General features: G+C 40.9%; 1 protein-coding gene across 4 annotated transcripts in view; it reads left to right on the top strand.

Moving 5' to 3' along the window:
* rptor (regulatory associated protein of MTOR, complex 1) overlaps nucleotides 1–23,967 on the top strand; it is a 182,942-nt gene that overhangs the window by 22,079 nt on the left and 136,896 nt on the right. For all 4 annotated transcript variants that reach the window (XM_084573386.1, XM_084573385.1, XM_084573384.1 and 1 more), the window contains exon 4: nucleotides 1,430–1,512. In XM_084573386.1, coding sequence (XP_084429512.1) covers nucleotides 1,430–1,512 — 83 coding nt within the window. The remainder of the gene's footprint in view (nucleotides 1–1,429; nucleotides 1,513–23,967) is intronic.

Genomic DNA, 23,967 nt, shown 5'->3' with positions numbered 1-23,967 from the left:
CCTTTTTAAACTGGCATTGAACACAAAAGCCTTACTAGCTACGAGTTTTTCTTTGTTTCCGATCCTTTTAATATTGAGTATCGGCCGATACTAAGTCCTGATTCGATCACGTGTCATTCAATCCAATGTAGGCCATGCGTTGGATAATAAGAAAGAAATCTGACCCAAAGCTATTTCTGCAAGATTTGCCTTTTTTTTATACATAACCATTGAGCCTTCTTTATTGTGCAAAATAAATAACAGCAAATAAACTTAAATATCTTTATAAATAGCTCTGTGGTGTATAGCTAGCTGTATGAGACTCGTGGAACTCATTGACATCTACTGTGGATGTGTTTTGTTACAACAAAATGGCTCTAATTGGTTGTTGGACCAATATAGCTCCCCCTGGTGTCTGGCTGCAGTATAGGTCATAAGCTCCACCTCCTCCATGTTAGTGGATGGGACTTAAAACTAAAACGCTAAAATACATGTAAAATATTTTTTTTCAAGATTGGTTTCTGTCTGGTTTTGTTTTAGTAATTTGATGCCATAAAAACTGGATGTGACATCAGTATGAATAAGTAAGTGCAGTCAGTGTATAATCCATTAAACAGAAATGCGAGTGAGTCTGGCGGAAGTGTGGGCATGTCATCGATAACGTGGCTCTGCGTGGCTCCACTCTTAGACCATTCTTCGCAGACTCTGGCTCCAAAGTGCAAGATGGCGCTGCCAGTATCTCCAGGCACATAGTGTCAGTTTGGCCGATGCAAGGAAGTGGAGACGCATTGTCCATATTTGTATACAGGCTATGCTCTGGCCCCATAATGAAATTGAGTCTGGCTACATGCTAGTATCCTGTGTTTTCCATAATTGTTTTCTTTGCAAATGTTTTAGATGCCTCAACAAATAAATGTTGCTTTCATAGAATTACTAGATTATATTTTAATGGAGAAATTCAGGGAAGCATTTGACTCATCAAGCCTGTATATTTGGTTTCTTTATTTCACGATAATGCATTGTGAGAAGGCCCCATTCATCAGAACTGCAATGATTTAATTCTATGCATAAAGCATATCAGTATCTCCCACAAACTTGCCAATACATTTGTATGTGCCTGCTGAGCACAATATGATCCGTCTTCAATCTATATTCTGTTATTCTTCATCCCATATGGATTTACTCTCATCAATATTTCAACCAGAGGGGCCTGCGACTATTCTTCCAATGCCCGCTCCTGATTTCATATGAAATATTCCTTTGTTGTTGAAACATTAAAACTACAAATACAGATTGTCGCTCATAGCTCGCCTGTATCTTTTTGCCTGAATGTTAAATCTGTGATCATAAGGCTGGTTTGTCAGCTCCAGATTGCCTTTGCATACTTTTGCTCAGTTATGACTGTTTTGTGCGATGCGTGTGTGTGTGACTGCATGTGTTTTCTTGCCAGATCCTCTGTCGATGAGTCCACAGAAAGCCCTGGAGACCATCGGAGCCAACCTGCAGAAGCAGTATGAAAACTGGCAGCCCAGGGTGAGTGGGGTCACACGTCCAGAAAAAATAAAATGAATCAAAGTCTCTCAAAGGCATGAAATTCCGTTAAGTCACTCGTGTCATTTAGAAGTGCTAAAAGTTGTTTTTATAGATTTATCTCCAGATTATCTTTGAAGATGTTGTCGGTTCTTTCGGGCCTAACTCTTGGCTAGGCTCACAGTTGATACAGAGAGCTCCTCGGCAAACAACGTTGGATAATTTGAAACACAGACGCGGCATATTTTTTGAGCATGCAGTACCTTTGAGGTTATTGTGGAAATTATTCTAGACCGTATTTGTCGTTGTTCTGGACCTGTGTTGATAAGCAGGGCTGGACCTTGCGACTGATTTCCGATTTGCTTAGTTATGAAAGAGCTTTTCACAAAACTAGTGATGTCGCTGGTTTCAGAGGAATATTGTGGCAGACTGTGTTTACGCTCCATCTTTGTTTCTCTTGGCAACCTACAAAACTCAATATCTTCAGCTGTCTCACTTCAGCAGGGTCCCCTCTTTACTAAGATGTATTTGATACTCAACGTACTCCGGTGGGTACTCAATTCACGTTGATGCTAAATGCAGATAACTTTGTTCTTGAGAGAACCATCAGACATCAGCTTTGAAGCTCAACTTGCCATTCGGAGGCAGTGTCAACCCTCCTTTATATTATTCGCCTGCTAATAATAATAATGTTACTGGTTTCAGTAAATCGTTGTGGTGGTGAAAGTGAAATGTATGGTCAGATGTGTCCGAGACAAACGTATTCAAATCAATGCTGCTATCACAGCGTCACATTTTAATCATATGGGGTAAAAGTAACGTGCGTTAATGTGCTATCACGTTCATTTGACAGCCCTAAATGTCCAAATTTTGATTTGTACGCATCACTTGTGCAAAGGACAAGACCTGGCTACAAGGTGTAATTAACATCTTTTCATCCAAGGTTATTGTCCAAACGCAGTCTGCGTCATTATAATAAATGATCCCACACATGTTCTCCATTACCACTTTAACCCAGTGCCATCAGGATTGTCTGGCATTTCGAACCTGTCTGTTAGGCTTCTGTCATTGGTCTGTGTGTGCTGTTAGTTTTGTTTGTGCTTGTTCTTCATTTTTAATATGTAAATGTGTGTCTTGTGTGTACTTCTTTTGCAACAGTTGTTTTACCTCATGAGGGGAAATGAAAAAAAAAACAACAAAGAAAATTAGTCGCCGCTTGTCTCATGATCAGTTTTTTTCTGTTGCACTGGTGGTTGAAAGAAAAATAAAACTTCCTTCATTAAAACTACTGCATATTTTTTTGTGTGTCACATGGCGACCCTGCTCTTTTTCTGTTAAACATGATTGGTTTATTTCAAATAACTGTATGTATGTTAATAACTGTATGTATGTTTATACATACATACAGTTTATACGGTGAAGAACTGAAACTGAAACTCCATGAGGTTATAACCACCACAGAGGTTAAAACATGAACGCTTCCATAGTGTTTAGATGCTTCTGACATAAGGCTTCAGTGTTGGTGCTGGTAGCTCCACAGAAACTTAGAACGTAATATTATTTCAGATGCTTTCATGTAGTTATTTTAAAATTGAAACCCAGGAGCTGACAGCTGTGCGTGGTGGTTTAGCGTTAGCTGCTTTTGACTCTCCTCATATCTTTCTCTGTGCGTCCCGCTGTGAGAAATCCACTCTGTGTCCTGTTGGGAGTGGTGCAGTAACATAAGCACACGCTTGAAAATCTGATCCGTGTGGTTGAGGTGAGTCGCATTTGCAGGTATTGGATACAAATTGCGTTCTGCGAATGCGCTTTAAATCTGCTCAGAATCTGTTGGATTTGATTTTCTGCCCCCTTTTTTTATTGTTATTATTGTTGAGACTTAGCTGTAAAATGTGTGTTTGGCATTACGTAAGTGAAAAATCTGAAGTTGGCTTCTGAGGGTAGAGGAGGATGGATGAATTTAGGGTGTGGCGGGGGCCTGGTGGAGAGACACAGCTGAAGGGCGGGAGATGAGGCAAGTTAGTGAGATAGGTTTAGTGCAGTAGTAGACGGCGGGTTGCCTTAAAAATGGACATCGTCTTGTGGAGAAACAGTCTCATCGTGAGGAGGTAGAAGTGAAAATATAACAACGTGCGGCTGTTGGGTAAGATGGTTCAGAAGTAACACGTGAGGTAATAGGAGATGGAGGAAGAGACGTCCCAAAGAGAGCGCAGCTAAAGGAATGTAGGCTTGGGCTCGGTTGACCTGAGAGGTCAGCGGCAAATGGTAGGAGGAGTGGGAGGGTGAGAAAGCTGTTCCTTTTTTTCCAGCCTGAGGATTCACCGCTCTGCAGCACCGCGCTGGAGAGCAGCTCTCGCCAACACACCTTACGTAAAGTGTTGACAAAGCTATCGTTTACACTGCAGTAATTATCTGCTTTGTCAGAAAAGGTAAATATTAAACCTTTAAAAAAGCAAATAAGAGCGACATTTCTTCCAACACATTTCCTGCGTGCTTCCTGTGGTGTTGATGTGTTAGAGGAGAAACCGCAGAGCTGCCCAGAGAGTTTAGCTGTTCCGGCTGCAAATTCTTTTCCTCTGTACAGTAAACCTCATGGCCAGCTCCATCTTGCCCACTGGTTTTCTCTACCAACACTACCTCCTGTTATTTTTTTTTTTCTTAACCTCTCTCTCTCTGTACTTTATTCATCATCATTTTCCACTCCACTTCAAAGAGATATGATTTTCAGTCAAGGCCCCTTCGTGCACATCCTTACTTTTTCCTCCTCTTGACAGTTTTCATACAGTAGATCCGGATTATTCTGCACTCTTTGTGTTGACACCCAACGTTGATTAGCTCAGACGTCCACCTTATAGTACATCTGGCTCTAGGAGCTCATCTATTGTGTTCCATACACTCAAGTGGGTTTTGAACAGTTCATTCCAAGCTTGGCACAGTGCAGTCAGACAAGTACCGTATATATAGCCTACGATTAGCTGGGAGGCTAGGAAGAGCTGCATAGCTGTTGTGTAGAGCTATCTTCTCTTAAATCACAGAGCTATCCTCTCCTAAATCATGCTAACCTGTAGGTCTACGTTTGATTCATTCTAGAAAATATTCACATATTTGAATATTTAGATTAGATTAATATGTAAAACGTAAAAGCTCAGTGAACATTGATTCAGAGAGACCTCTCTGGTTTACTCTTTCTGTTGCCTGTTCAACATGCCTAAACGGCTGAAGAGCCACAGACAGCGGTCCGACTAGTGCCAGGAAGCGAAACCCAAACTAGTCCCAACACTGGCAAAAAGGCTAACTGTCAGCTTGGTGTACCTGGGGCCTGAAATGATGCGTTCATGCAACAGGCTAGAACACATTTTCAGCCGAAGGTAGTGATATGTAGAGAAACGCTGACGTACAACTTCTCGCTACAGGACTGACGAGATCTATATAAATGAAGCTGGTGATGGGCGATGTAATGACCAATCATATGCGTTTGCCACACAACCTTGTTGATGAAGTCACAGAGTGCATGAGCTGAAGAGTCTAGCGCGCGACAATGTTGCTGGCAACGCTGACTGAGTTGTTGCTTTTGTCGCTCATACCGTAAGCACACTGTAATTACGTACATATAACAAAGTCTTTTTGATCTTGTACTTAATTTCCGTTCTTTCTTTATGATAAAAAAATAGAACTGTCTTTTAAAATGTTTCTTTAATGCTTTTTTGTAAAACGTTTGTCAGCCATCTTTGGTGCTGAGCTTCAAGCTTTTCTTTTGTCTCCTGTCGTTACTTTCTTTTTGACTGTGGCTATACTGTGTTATGTTATAGAGCTCAGAGTAGATTCAGCTGAAGACGGCTTATGCTTCACAGACACGTCATCGCGAAACCAGAGGTTTTTGTGATACCTTAGCTTTCAGCGCGTTTTCACGCCTCGATATGCCTCCACTGCTCTGCTATTCTCTTTCAAGCCTCACTTGTTCGCTTTCATTTTCTCTGTGCATGTCATCGTTTGTTTCTCTCTGTCCGCTGGTATATGTTTGCGAATCCATTTCGACACTCTCCCCTCTTGACATGCCTGATGCTTGTTTGTTATCGAGATAACACAGTGTGGCTAAATTGCTGAACATGTTGCTGCTGTCAAACAGGTTTGGTCTGCTTTTTTCCGGGTCTGCGTGGCATCCTTCCCTGCATCTCTTTCTGTTTTTAGCTCTCCTGCCCGGCTGCAGCCTGCAATCCCCTGCTGTCCGCTTGGCTAACTGTCTCTGCATTATGTATCAGTGAGCTGCACCTCAAACACTTTGCTGCTGATCAGTTTTGAGGTTTTCTTTTATCACCCTGGAAACTCCCAACCGCACAGCAGAGAACCAGTATCAGTGAAGGGTTTCTTGGTAATGATGCAACCTATTTTTTTGTGCCTTGGCAATGTAACATTCTTATCATTCTGTTATTTTAGAGGTCCATTACAAGACTTTTACAGTCTCCTAGACTTAATGAACACGAGTCAGCGGGGCAGCTGTCATGGCAGTTGTGTCAATTGGACATCACAGAGGAACATTATTCATGTTATTTCTGAAATAGCTGCAAGATTTCAAATCTTATTTAGTTCTTTGATCTTTTGCTTTTGCAGGCTGTGGAAAATGTGGATCTGGAGGGAGCTTTATAAAATCTTAGAAGTCTTAACATTTATGACAGGTTTGTCTTCAAAATAGTTTGGTTCATGGAGTGTAAGGGCTGTGGCACATTTAACCAGTTAATTGTTACAATTAACTAGTCAGACATCTGACGTCAGCTTTTCGGGGCGATTAAACGTGTTGCTTTGGTGTCTCATGCAGGCACAGGCAAACTCACTGTTGGCCTTTGTTACCAGTAGCATTGATACACTATATTGCCAAAAGTATTCACTCATGCATCCAAGTATATTTAATTCAGGTGTTCCAATCACTTCCATGGCCACAGGTGGATAAAATCAAGCACCTAGGCTTGCAAACTGCTTCTGCAAACATTTGACAAAGAATGGAGCGCTCTCAGGAGCTCACTCGAGTCCAGCGTGGTGTTGTGATAGGATGCAACAAGTCCAGTCGTGAAATATCCTTGTTACTAAATATTCCAGAGTCAACTGTCAGTGGTATTATAACAAAGTGGAAGCGATTAGGGACGACAGCAACTCAGCCACTCAATCACACCAACTTCATGTGGCCTTCAGATTAGCTCAAGAACAGTGCGTAGAGAGCTTCAAGGAATGGGTTTCCATGGCCGAGCAGCTGCATCCAAGCCATACGTCACCAGGTGCAATGCAAAGTGTCGGTTGCAGTGGTGTAAAGCACGCCGCCAATGGACTCTAGAGCAGTGGAGACGTGTTCTCTGGAGTGATGAATCACACTTCTCCATCTGGCAATCTGATGGATGAATCTGGGTGTGGTGGTTGCCAGGAGAACGGTACTTGTCTGACTGGTGGAGGGGGGGTTATGATGTGGGATTGTGTTTTCAGGAGCTGGGCTTGGCCCCTCAGTTCCAGTGAAAGGAACTCTGAATGCTTCAACATACCAAGAGACTTTGGACAATTCCATGCTCCCAACTTTGTGGGAACAGTTTGGGGATGTCCCCTTCCTGTTCCAACGTGACTGCACACCAGTGCGTAAAGCAAGGTCCATAAATACATGGATGAGTGAGTTTGGTGTGAAAGAACTTGACTGGCCTGCACAGAGTCCTGTCCTGACCTCAACCCAATAGAACACCTTTTGGATGATTTAGAGCGAAGACTACGAGCTAGGTCTTCTCGTCCAACACCAGTGTCTGACCTCACAAATGCGCTTCTGAAAGAGTGGTCAAAAATTCCGATAAACACACTCCTAAACGTTGTGGAAAGCCTTCCCAGAAGACTAGTTGCAAAGGGTGGGCCAACGCCATATTAAATTGGGCATTTGCTGGGTAGCACATCAACTATGCAGTTAGATTACCTGACAATGCACGTTACCTGGTATAGGTGTGCACAGGGCCTACAGTCCTTGTATCACTGTTGTAAATTTTGTTGAGTATAGGCAAAGAATACTTTTTTGACTTGAAGGCAGATCGTCTGCACTACAAAAGCTCAAATACATGAGCTCTTATTTTACAGTGTGAACGTGCAGGCTGAACAGTGCTATCAAACACCATTCACCCACTTTGACCGCCAGAAGGGTGCATTTTTTATTTATTTATTTTTTTTTAATGCAAGCTTTAATTAAGGTTGAGGCAGCGTGCGCCTGTATGAAACTACTACAGGGACAGAGATAAAACGTTAATTAGCAGCACTGTTCATTGCAAACAGAAACCAAGACACAAACACGTTGAACTGGCAAGGGAATTTCCAGCAGTATTGTACCCATGTGACTTAAGGCAACTGCTGTCTAGTTTGCGGATTCCTGAGGCACACAGTACGCATACCTCATATGACAGGGTGTATGTTGGATAATTTCCAACTCGAGCAATGGATCCATTAATTAACTGGGTGTCGGGGAAAGAGAGGCCTATACTGGGTAAGGATATCTGGTAATTAGTGCTATAATCAACTGAGGTAACTCTTGGTACTTTAATCCATTGGTCAAGTTAGCTATGGTGGCATTTTTAGCCTGAATGCATCACAAATGATCATAAAAAGCTAATATTTGCAGCATATAAAATAAATTCACCTGCCCATATTTCTGATATGTTCACACTTAAAGTCTAAACAAGTTAGCCTACCATTTTTAGATTGATAAGCCGTTGGTTGTTATTGGATGTGGTTTGAAAACTGATGTCTGCAAAGTTTACACTCGACTCTCTGGTCATATCTTTGAACAAAATTACATAAAGCCAAATAGTCGAAGCCAACTTTGGGGCAAATTAAGTCCGATATGGGACCCTCCATTGGGCTGGCCCAGTTTCTAATCCTGTAAAGCTGTGGAATTTTTTATCTTTATCAAGTAACACGAGCGATTTAGGGTTTTAAATTTTAAACCAAAAACTAAAGAAACCCAGTAAAAAATAAATTGACCCTTTTTATGAGCTTTGGTGATTACAGAGCTTCCTCTCCACACTCTCAACTCAATAACCAACACCACTCAGCTCACTACATTATTCCCTATGAGGTCCCCTCACAGCTGCCAAATCTGTTGAGTCTCATTTGAGCTCAGCTGATGGCCAGCATGTGCAGGAAGCTGCAGAGTGAATAACGCGATGCGGAAACCATCTTAATGATCTCCCCTCGCCTTTCCTCATGCACTCAGTCCGGTAGGAGCCACAGAGAAAACCATTAGCCCGCTGGAAGACTTATGGATAGCCCACCAATACATCTAAAAACAATTTGCTTATGAGGAAGGCTACAGGTCACAGCTGCTGGGTCCTTGTGAGACGGAGAGAGGCAGCTTATTGATCGATTCCGCTGCCGCTGATTACCTCGTGAATGTCTCATTAAACGAGTGACTGACATTTAATGAGACATTCAGAATCAATAGGGATGTCATTCATATTGTGTGGATGGCTAGGTTGAGGTAGTCGCTAGATTATGGTGAATGGTTATTAGTATAGACAAGTATAGGCTCTAATAGGTGAGACCCTAAATGTTCTGATGTGCATGATGCAGTTATAGGTGTCACTGATCATTCATATCTCACTCTTTTTTATGTCTTCACTAGCCACAAAGCTCCATCATCTCTCGATAAAATAAAAGAAACTGCATGCGGGATGAGACGGCACACAGGGCACATTATATTTGCAATTGTGCGTCACTATTTCAAATCTTCAGAATTCAGATCATTATCAAGACTACCAGGCCCACCGGTGTAATTGATAACACCAATGACGACTTTATTCTATAAATGGATTGTACATGCTGGTTTCCTGTCATATCTTACTGGGCCATTGCACAAAAGCTGCATAACTTCTCTTATATTAAGGGAATTGTTATCTCTTAAAAAGGAGACCAGTTATTGGAACAAATCCTTCTGTAACCGGTCAGTAAAGTGTGTTGGTGTTCATACAGAACCAGTCATCAGATTCTCATTCAGTGGTTTTTCTTTATTTTGTATATTTTCTACATTGTAGATTCATACCGTAGACGCATAGGGAATTATGTAGTGAACATAAAATGTTAAACAAACCAGAATATGTTTTATATTTTAGATTCTTTAAAGTAGCCGCCGTTTGATTTGATGACAGCTTTGTTATTCTCTCCGTCAGCTTCATGAGGTGGTCACCCGCAATGGTTTTCCAGCGGCCTTGAAGGAGTTCCCAGAGGTGATGAGCACTTGTTGACGTCTTTGCTTTCACTCTTTGGTCCAACTCGTCCCAAACCATCTTAATTGGGTTTAGGTCGAGTATTTGCAGAGGCCAGGTCATCTGACGCAGCACTCCATCACTCTGACTCATTGGTTAGATAGCCCTTACATGACTGGAGGTGTGTTGTTCTTGCTCCATGCATCATGGTGGCAACCACATAGAAACCAACCTTTTCTGCGACTCACAAAGACATGGTGAGTCGAACCAAAAATCCCATTAGACCAAAATCCGCATTTCCACCGTTCTCATGTCCATTCGTGGTGCATCTTGGTCCAAGGAATTCTCTTTTTCTGGTTGTTCTTCCTCCGTAGTGGCTTTTTTGATGGTATGGTAAAGACCATGAAGCCCTGATTCACACGGTCTCCTCTGAACATGCTGAACATGTTAATGTTGCGTTGGTCTAACTTTCCTCATGAGAGCCAGTTTGATCAGAGTGTTTGATAGTTTTCACGACAAATTCCACAAATTTTCTCTTGACAAGGCACACCTGTTAATTGATAACCATTCCCGGCGACTGCCTCGTGAAGCTGATGGAGAGACAAGAGTGTAAAACACTGCCACCAAGTGAAAAGGCGGCTACTTTGAAGAATCTAATATATAAATTATATTCTGGTTTGTTTAACACTTTCTTGTTCACTACATAATTCCACATGTGGTCTTTCATAGTACTGATGTCTTCAGGATTAATCTACAAGACAGAAAATAAGACAAAGAAAAACCACTGAATGGAAGCTGTACTGCATGTGTAGCAGTGTAATAAATCGATTCTACTTCAAACACGGTGACTCACCTCTCTGTGCTGGGAGACTAACTAAGAGTGTGTTACTATTATTATTATTACATCCTGACCCCATGTGTGTATGTGTTTAAGACCCATGTACTGGATGTGTGCATGTGTTGGCATAAAACGTGTGGAGAGGATGCAGAGCAGGAGGGGACGACATGGGAGGCCAGGACGTGACTCAGCGGACAGAGACTGAAGATACACCGCCCACCGTTCATTCAGCTATTTTTTACTTTAGAGCCTTGTGATTACATTTAGTCACCGATCCAACAAGCTTCCAGTTCGGCAGAGCGTAGTCAGCGGTGCATTGGTGTGTTGAAGGACAATGGTGCAAATTGGGGGCGGATCCAATCAGCATAGGCCTCTGTGAATTCAGACTGTGGAGGAGCAAAGCAATGACAAAAAAAAAAACACTCATCCCTGAAGACATTTTTGTGACTTTGCAAGTCATCTGAGTCACTTCACCGCCTGGCACCCTGCTTTTTCTCACATTGATGACCCAGAGCCCATATCGCTGTCTTTCTTTTCCTTATTATTAACACAAAACTCTACTCAGCCAGCCAGAGCAGAAATTTCACATTCAAAAAGTGTTATTTTTTTGTTTTGTCTTGTTCTCTCTGGAAATTGTCCCTGGAGGAAGTAATATATTTGGTGAAACATTTAACTTCCTGCTTCCTTAACATCAGATCATTATGAATAATAACTGTCTTATGACGGTTGTATTTCACGGCACAGTATTAAAAACTCTTTAAGCTGTAATGATGCAGCTGTTAAACGGATATTTGGCCAGTATTCAAGAGTGTTTGGCAGTCAGATTTGTCTCCTCCAGTGAGCTCCATGTGTCAAACATCTGCTGTGACAAACTGAGATCTTATTTGGGAGAAATCATTTGCGATACTCAGTGTGATCCTGTTCAGACTGCGCCATAAATTAGACATATGGTGTTTGTCCGTTTATAAGACAGTTTTGCAAGAAATCAAGAAAGTCTGTAACGATTGTGAAGTACAGTTTTGAGTGAAAAAGCTCATCGATCACCATTTCTTGTCATTGACACCATAAACCGTGGCAGATCAAACTATTACTATTCATCCATACATCCATCTGTGGAAGGGGTTGGACTCACAGATACAGACACTGAACTGCCTACAGAGATCTGTGGATGAGCCCCAATGGGTCCGAGGCTGGAATGATATCCCAGAAATAACGTACTGAATGCAGCCCGACAGTAAACACCTCGTAAACGGTGTGTGTTGCGATGCTTCATCGACCCGAAGGAGTAGCAGTGATTAGAAATGCCTAAACAGGCCGTGAAAGCCTCAAACAATACAGGTGTAATTAATCATGTAGAAGAAGTAAGAAATAACTCTGCAGTTTGTCAGTACAGATCATCTGTAGTAAACAAGGCAAACTGATTTGTCTTTAAGTAAATTGCTGCATTTTTGCTGATTTTTGTAATTGTAGATTTAATATCTCTGGGTTTTGCAAGCCAGCTCGGAGACCTTATGAGACAGATTTTAGCTCAGCAACAAAGGTATCTAGTTTTAACAGTTATCTCGCTAGCCCCAGCAATTCACGACTTACCTCCACTGAACACACCTTTAAAGCTGATATAAAGAACATAACATAAAGGTTTGGAGGTTGCTAAGAGTAGGCTACAAGTTTCTGGTTATTTGTATTCCTTTAATGGGTCTCTAAAACCTAAAACTTTTTCTTTCTTGTTCAAAACGCTGCCTTTTGCTACAACAGTACAGTTTATTTCTGCTGCCAACAAAGCGTCAGATAACCGAAATGTATGTCTCTGCTGAAATTGCACAAAGATACATAAGTCAAGTGACGCAGATGTTTGTTCTGAGAAGTGGCCACAATATATATGTCTACATCAACAGAAAGTATTCAGTTTCTCTTGGTTTTCAACCTAGGACAAGACAAGAAACTAATAGGGATAACTAATAGGGGAATTACCGTGTTTTACAACCTGGACCTTATTTCTGGCATAAAATACGACCGTTTACTCACCCATATAACTTTGGTGTAATTTGTATATATTTAGATCTTCGTATATCCATATAGTGGGAGTGACTGGGGCACCGAAACGCAGCCTTTAAATAACACATTCTCTGCCGCGAAACTCGTTCATTTCACCAATATTTTGTTATGATACGCTAGTGCTATTCCCCTTTCAGTCTGGAGTTACCTGTTAACTCACGTTCTTATCAGAAGGGGGCATGGTAACATGCCTTTCGGTATGGATTGGATGGGTGTTTCAACTGATACAAAGATTACAGACTCTCAATCAAAACCGTTTTGTTGTAAACTAATTAGAATACACGGCGCTCAGATGATGCGCATGACTGTGTCGCTGTTACTCTTTTGTCCTTCCCCACATAAACCCCTCCCAAACGATTTGATTGGTCCGGCACATCTTTTTAGGAGCATAATCGGTTCCCAACAGAGAGACTCCCAATTTTCCTCCTCAAAGATTTTATAGGCAGGGGAGGTTCGGGCTGGCTACTGGGCTAACACCATTCTTCACCATCACAAAATCCATCACCAAACTCCTAGCATACACAGTGTCCCCATTTCCCTCCTAAAGTAATCCAAAGAAACTTAATTGCAAGCAAAACATAGACAATGAAAAGGCCTAAATACACATTTTTCACTACTTCATTAGTCATATTTCACTACTTGTAAAACCAAGAAAACTCTTCAGCAAAATCTTAACTTTGAAATAGTGTAGAACTTCTCCTGCTCCACATGTGTTCTTGGAGGTGAGTGTGCAACTTTTGACTTTTGTTCCTATACAGAGTTTAAAATTTTCAATATTCAATACAAGAACAAAACATCCAAATATGTAAATAAAACATGTAAAACAGTGATAAATAATAACTCTGGCAGCTAAACACAGAGTTCCCTGTACATAAGAGAAAGTGCTCATAGTTTCTGTCCTTCAACAAGAAAAGAGTAAAAACTCATTTCCAGCTCGAGCTCTAAATAGCATGACTAATGAATTGTCGGTAATGAGCTGTTTGTTTAGTCAGCCTGACGTAGATATTGTGTTTTTATCGTAAACATTAACTGTTGTCTACAGCACATGAGCAGGAAGCTCCTTGTTCCTTTAATGACGGTTAAAATCATCAAGCGGAACAGTTTAATAATTATTAAGTCTTTTTTTTTTTCTTCTCGCAAAGTGGCTTCAATTAAAGATTGAGTGTTTCCGATTATGCACTCAGCAGATTGTGATATCGGTCTTCATGTCCCTGTTCTCATTAGTGCAGAATAGAAAGACTAACACTAAGACGTAGCCGCTCAGTCAGCTGCTACCCAGCATCCGTCGCTCTAATGTCTGTCCCGCTACCAGTCAACGCCGCTGTCTTTAGCTTTGGTCCTGATTGCTTCAGATCGGTGTGACCTGCACCTCTTACTCTTCTCTAATTAGTTGGATGTCTGTCTGTTTAAATAAATAGAGGCCCGATCAATGCCCTGTCCCCTTCTCTCTCTAATGGTCTGCTCTCTAGTCGCGGTTTCTTTCTGTCAAGGCACCGTGGGATATCTATATCACCAATCTGACCAGCGGTGGCCTTTTAATGGGCTCTTTTCTTAACATGATTTCAGCCTTGCTGCCTGTGTGATTACACTTAACTCTTTTATATTAAATATATATATATATTTTTTTTTTGTACCAAAGCTGATCTCGGGTAAATTTCATTACCTTTACCGGTGATGGCAATCAAACACCCGTCTGGGAAATGTTGAATTAAATGACAAGTCTGCTTGTGTAGTGCTGACACTCCAAGTCTCTCAGAGAGTTTTGCACTTTAATTACACCGACGCCACACTTTAATACATTCTTTGATGCTGCTCGTTTTTATGTTAATGTGGATGTTGTGGATTTAAAACAGGAAATAAGCAAAGGCTACAGGTTGTCAAGGAGGCTCTCCTTGTGGGCATGCATAAAGGTTTTAGACCTTCTCTACATTTCTAGTAAGATAAGATAATTAAAATTTTACTGTTCATTGTTGCTTCTGTTATTCAGAAAGCATCCTGCTGCATCATTATTTTTTTTTCCTGAACCAGAAGACAGAGAGGTTTGGGTGAAGAATGTAGAAGTGAACAGACTGTGGATTAGACCTGGATCACCTCTTAAGTATCTAGGTGCACTGCTCCATCACTTAGAAAATGAAAATCCCACCTGAAGACGGCCAAACAACGCACTTAACTGTGGTCAAATCAGAAATACCTTTATGTTTCTAAATGGATTAACAAATAACAAAGGTTTTTAATGATGTTCGTAAGGTTACATACGCTCACACATACACTCAAATGCGATAGAGGTTATAGATCTATAACCTGGATGAATGTAATGCATATATGACTTAATAATATCCTTTGTAACTGCCTTCATGCCAAGAAACGTCATCCATACACCAAACTCAGCAACACACCAGCACTTTGGGTAAAACTGCCATTCACCATGTACTCTTCAGACCCCGAGATCTACTTCCAGGAACGCACCTCCAAAAGGTGATGCAGTATAGTGACAAAGCAAAGCGCCATATGGCAACGGAGTCCTTGTGTTTCTGATTATGCACTCAGCAGATTGTGACATCGGTCTTCATGTCCCCGTTCTCATTAGCGCAGAACAGAAAGACTTAATGTCTAAACATTGAGACATAGCTGCTCAGTCAGCTGCTACCCAGCATCGTTCACTCAAAAGTAAGGAATAGTAGCGCTATGCAGTCACATTTTTACTAGCGGGTCTCCGTGGGGATGTGTTCTTGCCATGAGATTCACAGTGCTGGCATGAAGTTAGAAGACTGGTTGCCATTGGATAGTCCTCCAGCTCAGATCGCGTATTTGACTACGTCGCTATTACTCTTCTGTAAAGCCCAACTCAAACGATTTGATTTGTCCATCAGATCTTTGCAGGGACATACGCAGTTCCCATCCCAGACCAACTTTCCACCACAAAAAAGAAGAAATTATGGGTGCGGAAGTTGGTCTGGCTTCCTGCAAGCAAAAATAAAAATGTAAATGTAAGACGCTCACGATTCAGGAAATTTCTGCAGAGACTTTATGGACCAATAGCACAATCTATATTCAAAAGAAAACCTGCATTTCAATGCTAATTCAATGCTAATTCAGTCATAATTTATTGACCTTTTGGGATTTAATAAGGAAATTTCATTTTAAGATCCGTTCTGTGGTTTATTTAAAGCAGCCTATCTGGCAGACAAAATCCAAACTATGTTTTTATTTTATTTTAGATATGTTGAACTGTTTTTCTCACATCATATTAGTGTCCTTCTAATCTGTTGTTAAAGTCAGAGATTTGGTGCTGCCACAACTGTAGTGTATAGCACATCCCATATTTTGATTAAGGAGGATTGAAAAGGATGAACTTTTGAAATGTTGAATAGGCTCTGACTCACTGGTATTTTTTTTTGCCTGAATACAATCCAGTAGTGAAAAGCTTGTAATACTGTCATGCATGGCCATGATTTGCCTGACAGCCTCCAGCAGCTAATCTAAGCCTCCGCCTCTGCAGTATATCCATGATAGCAGGCAAGCTATGCCCTTCTTGGTCATTATGCTGACCATGTACGGGATTATTATGTTCGTACCGTAATGACAACTGATAAAATCTGTAGCCCACACAAAGAAACGGCGCCCTGCCAAAGAGCCCGGACGTATCAAATCTGTGAACTGTGTTACAGCTTGTTTTAACTTAAGAGAGTCAGGAAAATCCTCCAAACCCCATAAAAGCTCAGCCATGCAGAGTTTGACAGGGTTTCTTTATTCTTCCCGTCCCTCTGCATCATTAAAAGGAAGGGAGAGTCTTTTCAGGATTAAAGGGTTTTGTAGCCTGCCACAGGCTGTGGACAACGGATCATTATGCATCTCCTCCACACTCCTCTACTCCACTTTCACCTCCCTTCCCTTCTTCTCTTTTAGGCTATGTCAACACTAAAACTGTCAGTTCGCTGCTTCTCATGTCCTTCCTTTTCCCCACCTATTCCCTCCTCACCCAGACTACTCAACTCATTTTATCACCTCCTCTGTCTTATCTCAAACGCCATTACCTTAGGACATTAGGACTACTCATAATGATGTTCGGCAGCCTCACAGGGCAAAAGTATGTTTATAAAGAAGGGTTCCCTGAGCTTTTTCTTTATTTAAGTCAATGCACAAATTGCAGTACAAACAACCCAATTGTGGACCACACTGGCTTATGGGGGAAAAAAAAGATAATGATGAGTGGGTTTGGATGTTCTTGTGTTTCAAATTAAGTGAAGTGTCTGTTTTTAGTTTCTTGAGCTAATTTCATTGGTGTCGCTGAACATAATTCACATAAGTATCGCCTCAACTTTGTTTCTAAGAAATGGACTCAAGTTCTCAAAGAAATATCATGTGTCAGTTCATTAGTTGCGCTAGTTAGTGAACACGTTCTGATATCACAGTCCTTCACTAAGTCGTATCGTCATGAACGTTATGGTATTGAGCATTTCTATAAAATAACTGGGAGCTGTTGTGCCAACACATGTTGCTATTATTTTGACCATTTTTGTCATTTAGCTAAATAACAGAAACACTTAATTCAGTCCAGTTTAACGGCACCGCAAACTACCTCTTCCAAAATTATCAGTTAGAACATTTTAACAGTCATGAAGGGCGATGCACGACTGTTATATCAAAACCTAATAAAGCCAGTCACCACATTGGCCACAAACAAATACATTTTTCTAAAACAATATTACACAACGTACTACACAGTTTCTCATCCACACCCATTTAGCTGCACAATTATTTTAAAATCTTGTAGCGTTCAATATTAGACAGAAGAATATCTGTGAAGTTTCTCCTTAAGTGTGTGATGCAACCTGATGTCAAAGTCTTGTAGGATTTTAAGACTGCTGCAGCCTGAGTCCAGCTCGTAGTTTGAGTTGGCGAACCAGCCAGGGAGGTGTCGAAATGTTACCAGCCCATGAGTCACTCCACTGGGTAATGACCACATAAGTGTGGAGACAGGATGGTGTATGTGTTTGTACTCCACTTCATATATTTCTTGGTGCCTCAGGACCTCGACAGGACCAGCAGCAGGATCACTAAACAGAATCACAGAGTGTGGAGGGATGAAATACTGTCCAGACTCCACAAAAATGTCAAAAAAATAATAATAATAAAAAACTTTCCCAACACAGTTCATTTTTAGAAGAAAACTATCTCTTCCAATAAACTCTTTAACTGTAATCATGCTTTTATGTTATTGCTATAATTATAGAGACGCTTTCATTAAAATTAAACTATTTTTCAATTTCAGTTTGTAATTGTGTAATTATACAAATAGCTGAAAAGTTATATTGAGTCCAAAAGACCTTCTTCTGACTCCACAGCAATAATGACCAAAGGGATCTGAGCTGAGCAGCTCTACCAGCTTTTGCCGTACAAAACTTTAGGGACAGGTGACAGAGCGTCTCATATTAGAACTTGTCTCGAGTCAGTTTGTCAGCGTTCATGTTTGGCAGCGTGATGGCAGTGGCATATGAGAAATCCTGTCCAGCCTTAGCAAATCCTGTTCATTGGACGGACATGGTTGACATCTGCAAGATGTCTCATCAACTGTGTCATGCTAGCCAGTGAAAGTTTGGCCCTATGTGTCAGACTTTTGTGTGCCTGTGCCTAAATACTACTCCTAAGAATCAAGTGCCAAACTGATTTAGGTGTGAATTTAATGACAGAATGACACACAGTGTAGCCATGTTCAATAATTTTATATCTTTATTCTTGTTACTTATATTTATTATTTCGTTGGTCATAACACATACACCCAAGGATCAGATATTTTAAAAGACACTCAGACTAATGAACACACATCACTTACGGTGCTTTTTCCTTTTCAGGCGCAACACAAGAACACCTATGTTGAGTGTCTTTAATGTGACCCAGAACTCATTGTGTGTTCACACTACCAATGTAGACCCAATGTGGTCTGAGATCAGATCAGGGAAAATGAGTCCTCAGTGTCACCTGGATGTATTCACATTTGTACTTTAAGCCGGCCGGTTCAATTCAATTCAATTCAATTTTATTTATATAGCGTCAATAACAATACAAATCGTCTCAAGACGCTTTACAAAAACCCGGCCTGAAACCCCCAGAGCAAGCCTGAAGGCGACGGTGGCAAGGAAAAACTCCCTTTTAACAGGAAGAAACCTTGAGCAGAACCCAGCTCATATGGAGGGACCCATCTGCCTAAGGCCAGCCAGGTTGCGTTCGGGTTGTCCAAGACGGATGTTGATGCACTCAACATTTATCGTAGACTCAGGAAACTGGGCAAATCTCATAGCGCCAGAGTATAAATTGCATCTGGCAAAATAAAACGAGCAAAGAAAGATACAAAATACCAAGTTACTGTCTAGGTTGGATGAATTAATCAACACCAAATGCATAGGAACTGTCATATGTTCACAGGGAATGTGTGCACTGAAGCAGCAGAAAAGAAAAGGAGGAGGTACGCATGGGAGAAAGAGACAGAAGAAGAGTACAGAGGAAGCCATTTATCACAGCCAATCCACGAGCGCAGCCGGCTTAATGAAGACAGATAGTACCTCTACTTGTCAACACGAGAAGCTTATCTCTGTATTAAGCAGCCCCACTATTAGGAACACATTGGCCACATGTTAGGAGATTGATCTGGAGCATTTAGAGACTGGGTGAACACCTTAATTAGGCTGAAGTTTGACACCAGGTGTTGTTTTTCCTCTCCCAGCGGTCGGATGACCTTGTCGCCTCAGTCAGAGCAGCAGAAATAGTGCTTTCTTCAGTGGAAAACTCAGGTTTAACTCCTCGCTCACCTACTCAATAAATTTCCCTTCTGCATCTCTTCTTGTCTTCCTTCTCAGCGTGGTGTTCTCTCTGAGGATATTGCCAGGTCGTAGGATTATTATCAGAGGTGTGCGGCCCTCACCTTCACAGTCCTTACTGCTGATTAGCTTATTCATCTAATTTATTCAATGTAACTGGAATAAAAGCAGCAGTTGCGCAACTCAAACATTTATGCTTTCTTTCCGATGCTTAAGGACTTAAATAAAAATCTTAGAAAGAAAGTAGACGCTTTCATCCTGTAGTCGTGTTCTGTGACCTTGAGAGTCCTCAGTGTCATGTGATACTGTATTGATCCACATGAATGGCAAAATTCTATTTTGACATTTCCTCCCTTTCATTGGGAGTTCAGAGGTCAGGGTCAGGTACACAGTAGTGTCTCAAGAGGTGGCGGGGATTCATCGCCTCGCTGCGGATAATGGAGCTCGGCGAGACACTTAATTTCTCATCGGCTTAAGGACGCTGCTCTGCGGTGACCCTCTGCTTTGACCTTTTTCTGCCGAGGGGACGCAGACATAAAGGTCACCGTCTCCCTTTTGGTAAAGTGAATATGAAAACAAACGGTCATGACCCATCAATGAAGATGACCTTCTACGTGTATTTGGTAGCGTGGAAGCCACACTAACTTCCCCGCCTACACATTTTTCTCTCTGTTAGGAACTGATTATGCTCTGGGAGGGCTTTATAAGCTGATGGACAGAAGAGTAACATTGACGCAGTCATACACGTCATCTGAGCACCGTGGAGTTTAATTTGTCTACAACTAAGTGGTTGCTGCTGTGTAGCGTCTACTATTGCGTCTGATGTAAAAGGCATTATAAGTAACTTTATAGGACGAATAATTAACAGCGATTAAAACTTATTTCTCTGTATCAGTTGCAGTGTTTCCCACAAGATTTCGCAAGACCCTGGTGTTTTTTTGTTTTTTTTACGCAATCCCAACTATTTATATAGTATATGAAATGTGTGCACATAGTATAAGATCATGTGTTTTCTTTCAGTCTGTCTTTAATACACAATAACACGGATGTAGAAAAACCTGACCTTTGGGGTAAGCGAGAGTTGAAACAAGAATTTGAAACCGAGGAGGCTGTCTTGACCTGTTAAACTGGAATTACAGCATTTCCTGAAATAGTGACCTTTATTTACCTCAACTGCTGAATATAACAGGCTGTTATTTGAAGCAGGTCTTTATTTTCTAATTGCCTCCGTTTGAAAAGTATAATAATAATGTTTTGCAGCATTTTATTGCATTTTGGTACAAAGCCTTGTTTGGATCCACTCCTATTCATCCTGTTAAAGTTACACACTTACTGTAAGTGTTTTAAATGAAAAGCCCTCACGCATTTCAATGGATTTAAATGCTTTCTGTACAGTCCCTTTATTTAGCAACATTTTCACAAAGCACACGCATGCACCCATCGTGACTGAAATATGAAAATAATGCTTGAGTAATCGAGAACACCAAAGTGTTAAAAAAAATAACACAAGTATATTCTTGGATATTTAAAACGACATGGGCATTGTGTGACGAGCACCACTTAACGTGGCCTTGTTTTTTTCCCTGGCCTGTATTCATGTGTCACTCTTAATTTGTCCGTACCCCCGGCCTTAATTGACTAGCAGCTTTTAGTTCATGAAATACAGTACGTTCTGTTATATTTGTATTAAATAGTTCCAACACCCTCCTCTGCGTAGATTTGAAACATTTATGTGCGTAATTTTTACTGTAGCTCAATATCAAGTTAGCAAACGTCGTAACTGATAATTGGTAGGACAAGTAGCATAGAGAAATTTTGTGACTGACAACTTTTGAATATGTTTCTGACAGAATAGCATGTTAGCGAGATGCTAACTTGTCTGCTGAATTGATGTGGGGAACCTCCCAAGTTTCTTACACCACCTATTCTTTTTAAGGACAAACAGATCAATCTTCCTGTGCCATACATCCAAAAAAACAGAGCAAACAAAAGCTTTTTTGTTTTCTTGAAGACATTTCACCATTCATTCAAATTTCTTGTTCAGTTGTGCACACTGTGTGGCCTCTTTTCTGAACCGAAAACGAGTCCAGTTGCCTTTGATTTAGCTTTGTTTTAGATCTACCTTAGCCTGGATGACTGAGAACCTTCATAGACATCTCACCGTTTAAACCCCTTAACTATACTTGTCTGTCAGATTACCTTTAATAACTGCTGCATACCTTTTAGTTAAGGTGACACACAAAACAACATCTTCCTGGGAATCCTGGGAATAATAATGGATGTAGCCCTGTTCCCATTGAACTGTGAACTTGATTCAGAGACTATTTCACTGAATCATTTTATTTGTGGTATAGTCACAACATAGAAAACACACTGTTGAGACTGTCACCTTGTGTCTGTATCTCTTTCAAAGGTTTGCCACCCAACATGTTTTGTCTGTATTGTCGCATCCGTCAGTGTTGCACGCGTCCGACGTTATTGATTCCGCTGAACGATGATCCCGCTCCCACGTTTCACTTTAGGTGAACAACGTTGAGGAGGTGTTGTAATGCAATTTAAGATTGTCAAGGTCTAACTTATCTTCAGCGTTTTGTTGTTGTGTCTGAGTCGGACATGTTCATATTCAAGTCAAGTGTCAGGAAGAGTTTGTTTTTCCGAAGGGTAATCAAACGTCTGGTTTGGTGCTGAAAACCGTGAAGGACTACTTTTCTTTCCCCCCATGCAGAAAAAACTCATCGGGAACTGATAAGGGAATCGTTAAAGAATTCGATTGATAGAGATCGATAAGCAGAACTGACAGTGACATTGACACGTGATATTGATTAAATAATCAATTCTCATCCGTGTAGTTTGCTCTGGTGGTTTGCTATGAGGCTCTAGAAAGCAGAGTTTTGTGGTGCACAGAAATACTAGGAGGAGAAAAAAAAGTATTTTTCCCTGTTTAAAAGGAAATAAATGAGTTGATTTTGACACTTGAGTAGTTACAAAAACCCCGGACGTAGCTCTCTAATGAGCTTTTCGTCATCTAATACGGTTCTGCCTTTTCTCCATCTCCCTCTTACTTCTTTTGTTGTGGTTAAATGCATTAACTCCTCCTCACAGACGATCCGCTTTCTTCTTTGCAGTGCTGGAGCAGAGAATGATTGTTATTCCTTTCCCTTCCCTCAACCCTTAATATTCCTCTTCACCTTTTGGTTTCCTCTTCTAAACTTTCTCTTCTTTCCCATACAGTTTTTTTTCCCCAGTCCTAAGTGCTGTATGTCTAGTAGCACTCATACATAAATGGACATTTGTAGACAAATGATACTGCTGATCCACTTGTACCCATTAAGATCAGACAGAGACTTGCGAAGCGCATTTTAATATTTTATCATCTAAGACTACTTTTTAATGGGCATCTTGCCGGGATCATACATATTTATTTTATTCCCAAACAAGTCACTTGTGAAGACATTTGAACAAAGCCACTGTGCACATTTCCTTGGCCCCTTTAAATGAATCTTCTTGTCAGAGCTATCAATTGAATGACAAAAAGTTGTAATGCTGGCGTAACTGAGCCATAAGAATAGCAACTACTGCCAAATTTAAGCTATTAGTAGCTCTGTCATCATTTTCTTCCACGTACTGCGTGACACATTTATGGTTTAAACTATAAACTGCCATGACAGTCACGATCCCAAACTAGGCAGTACTGTCCTTCCTTTTTTATCGCATTGTTGTTGCAGTCTGTTTGATTTGAATAGACTCTTTCACTTCCACATTGGTTGCAGCTGTTTAAGCTCTTATTCACCCAATGCTTGGTTTCTGTAATATTCGTCATGGCGTTGGAGGATGTGGTTTTCCTGCTTGTTGTTGACGTGAGTCATAATTTATGATGTGATGGAAACATTCAGAAGTATTTGGATGAAATATAAAACTAATGTACTTTATGTGTGTGTTTGTGTGTGTGTTAAGAGAATGTTTTAATGGCTGGTTCACAGCATTGGTTGTTATTGATGTATTACGTTCTTGACTGGTAATTTATCCTCCCAGTGGCTGGAAGACATAAAATACCACGCAATTTTCCCAACGAGATATCCGCAACGTAACATGTTGGAGACTGAAATGCCATCTGGATCTCTGTGGTAATTGTCATTACATTTAATGTAATATGAATCGAACCTCGTGTGCAAACATTACCTCTTTCTGTGAAGAGACATGCACTCATACACACTACATCTGAAAGACTTAATAATGTGGAAATAGTTTTTTAGAGGCAAATGCATTCATATGATTTCCAGTAATAAGGCTGAGGGCTTATAAAGACAGACCACACGTCGCTGCCCAATTTATGGGAAATTGGTCTGAAGTCTCTCTGTTGGGAACTGATTATGCTCTGGCTATGATCTGCTGGGCCAATCAAATTGTTTGGCATGCTTTGTGCAGTGATGGACAGAAGAAGCATGGCGTTGAGTGCCTTGGAGTTGAATTGGTTTACAACTATTTTTTGATTACAGAGTCTGTCTGAAGATGCTTAGAAAAATACTTGTATTGTCTA

Source organism: Chelon labrosus (assembly GCF_963514085.1).
Source record: "Chelon labrosus genome assembly, chromosome: 2".
NCBI classification, from domain to species: Eukaryota; Metazoa; Chordata; class Actinopteri; order Mugiliformes; family Mugilidae; genus Chelon; species Chelon labrosus.
Note: the sequence above shows the minus strand (reverse complement) of the source record. Positions and strands in the feature narration are given on the sequence as shown.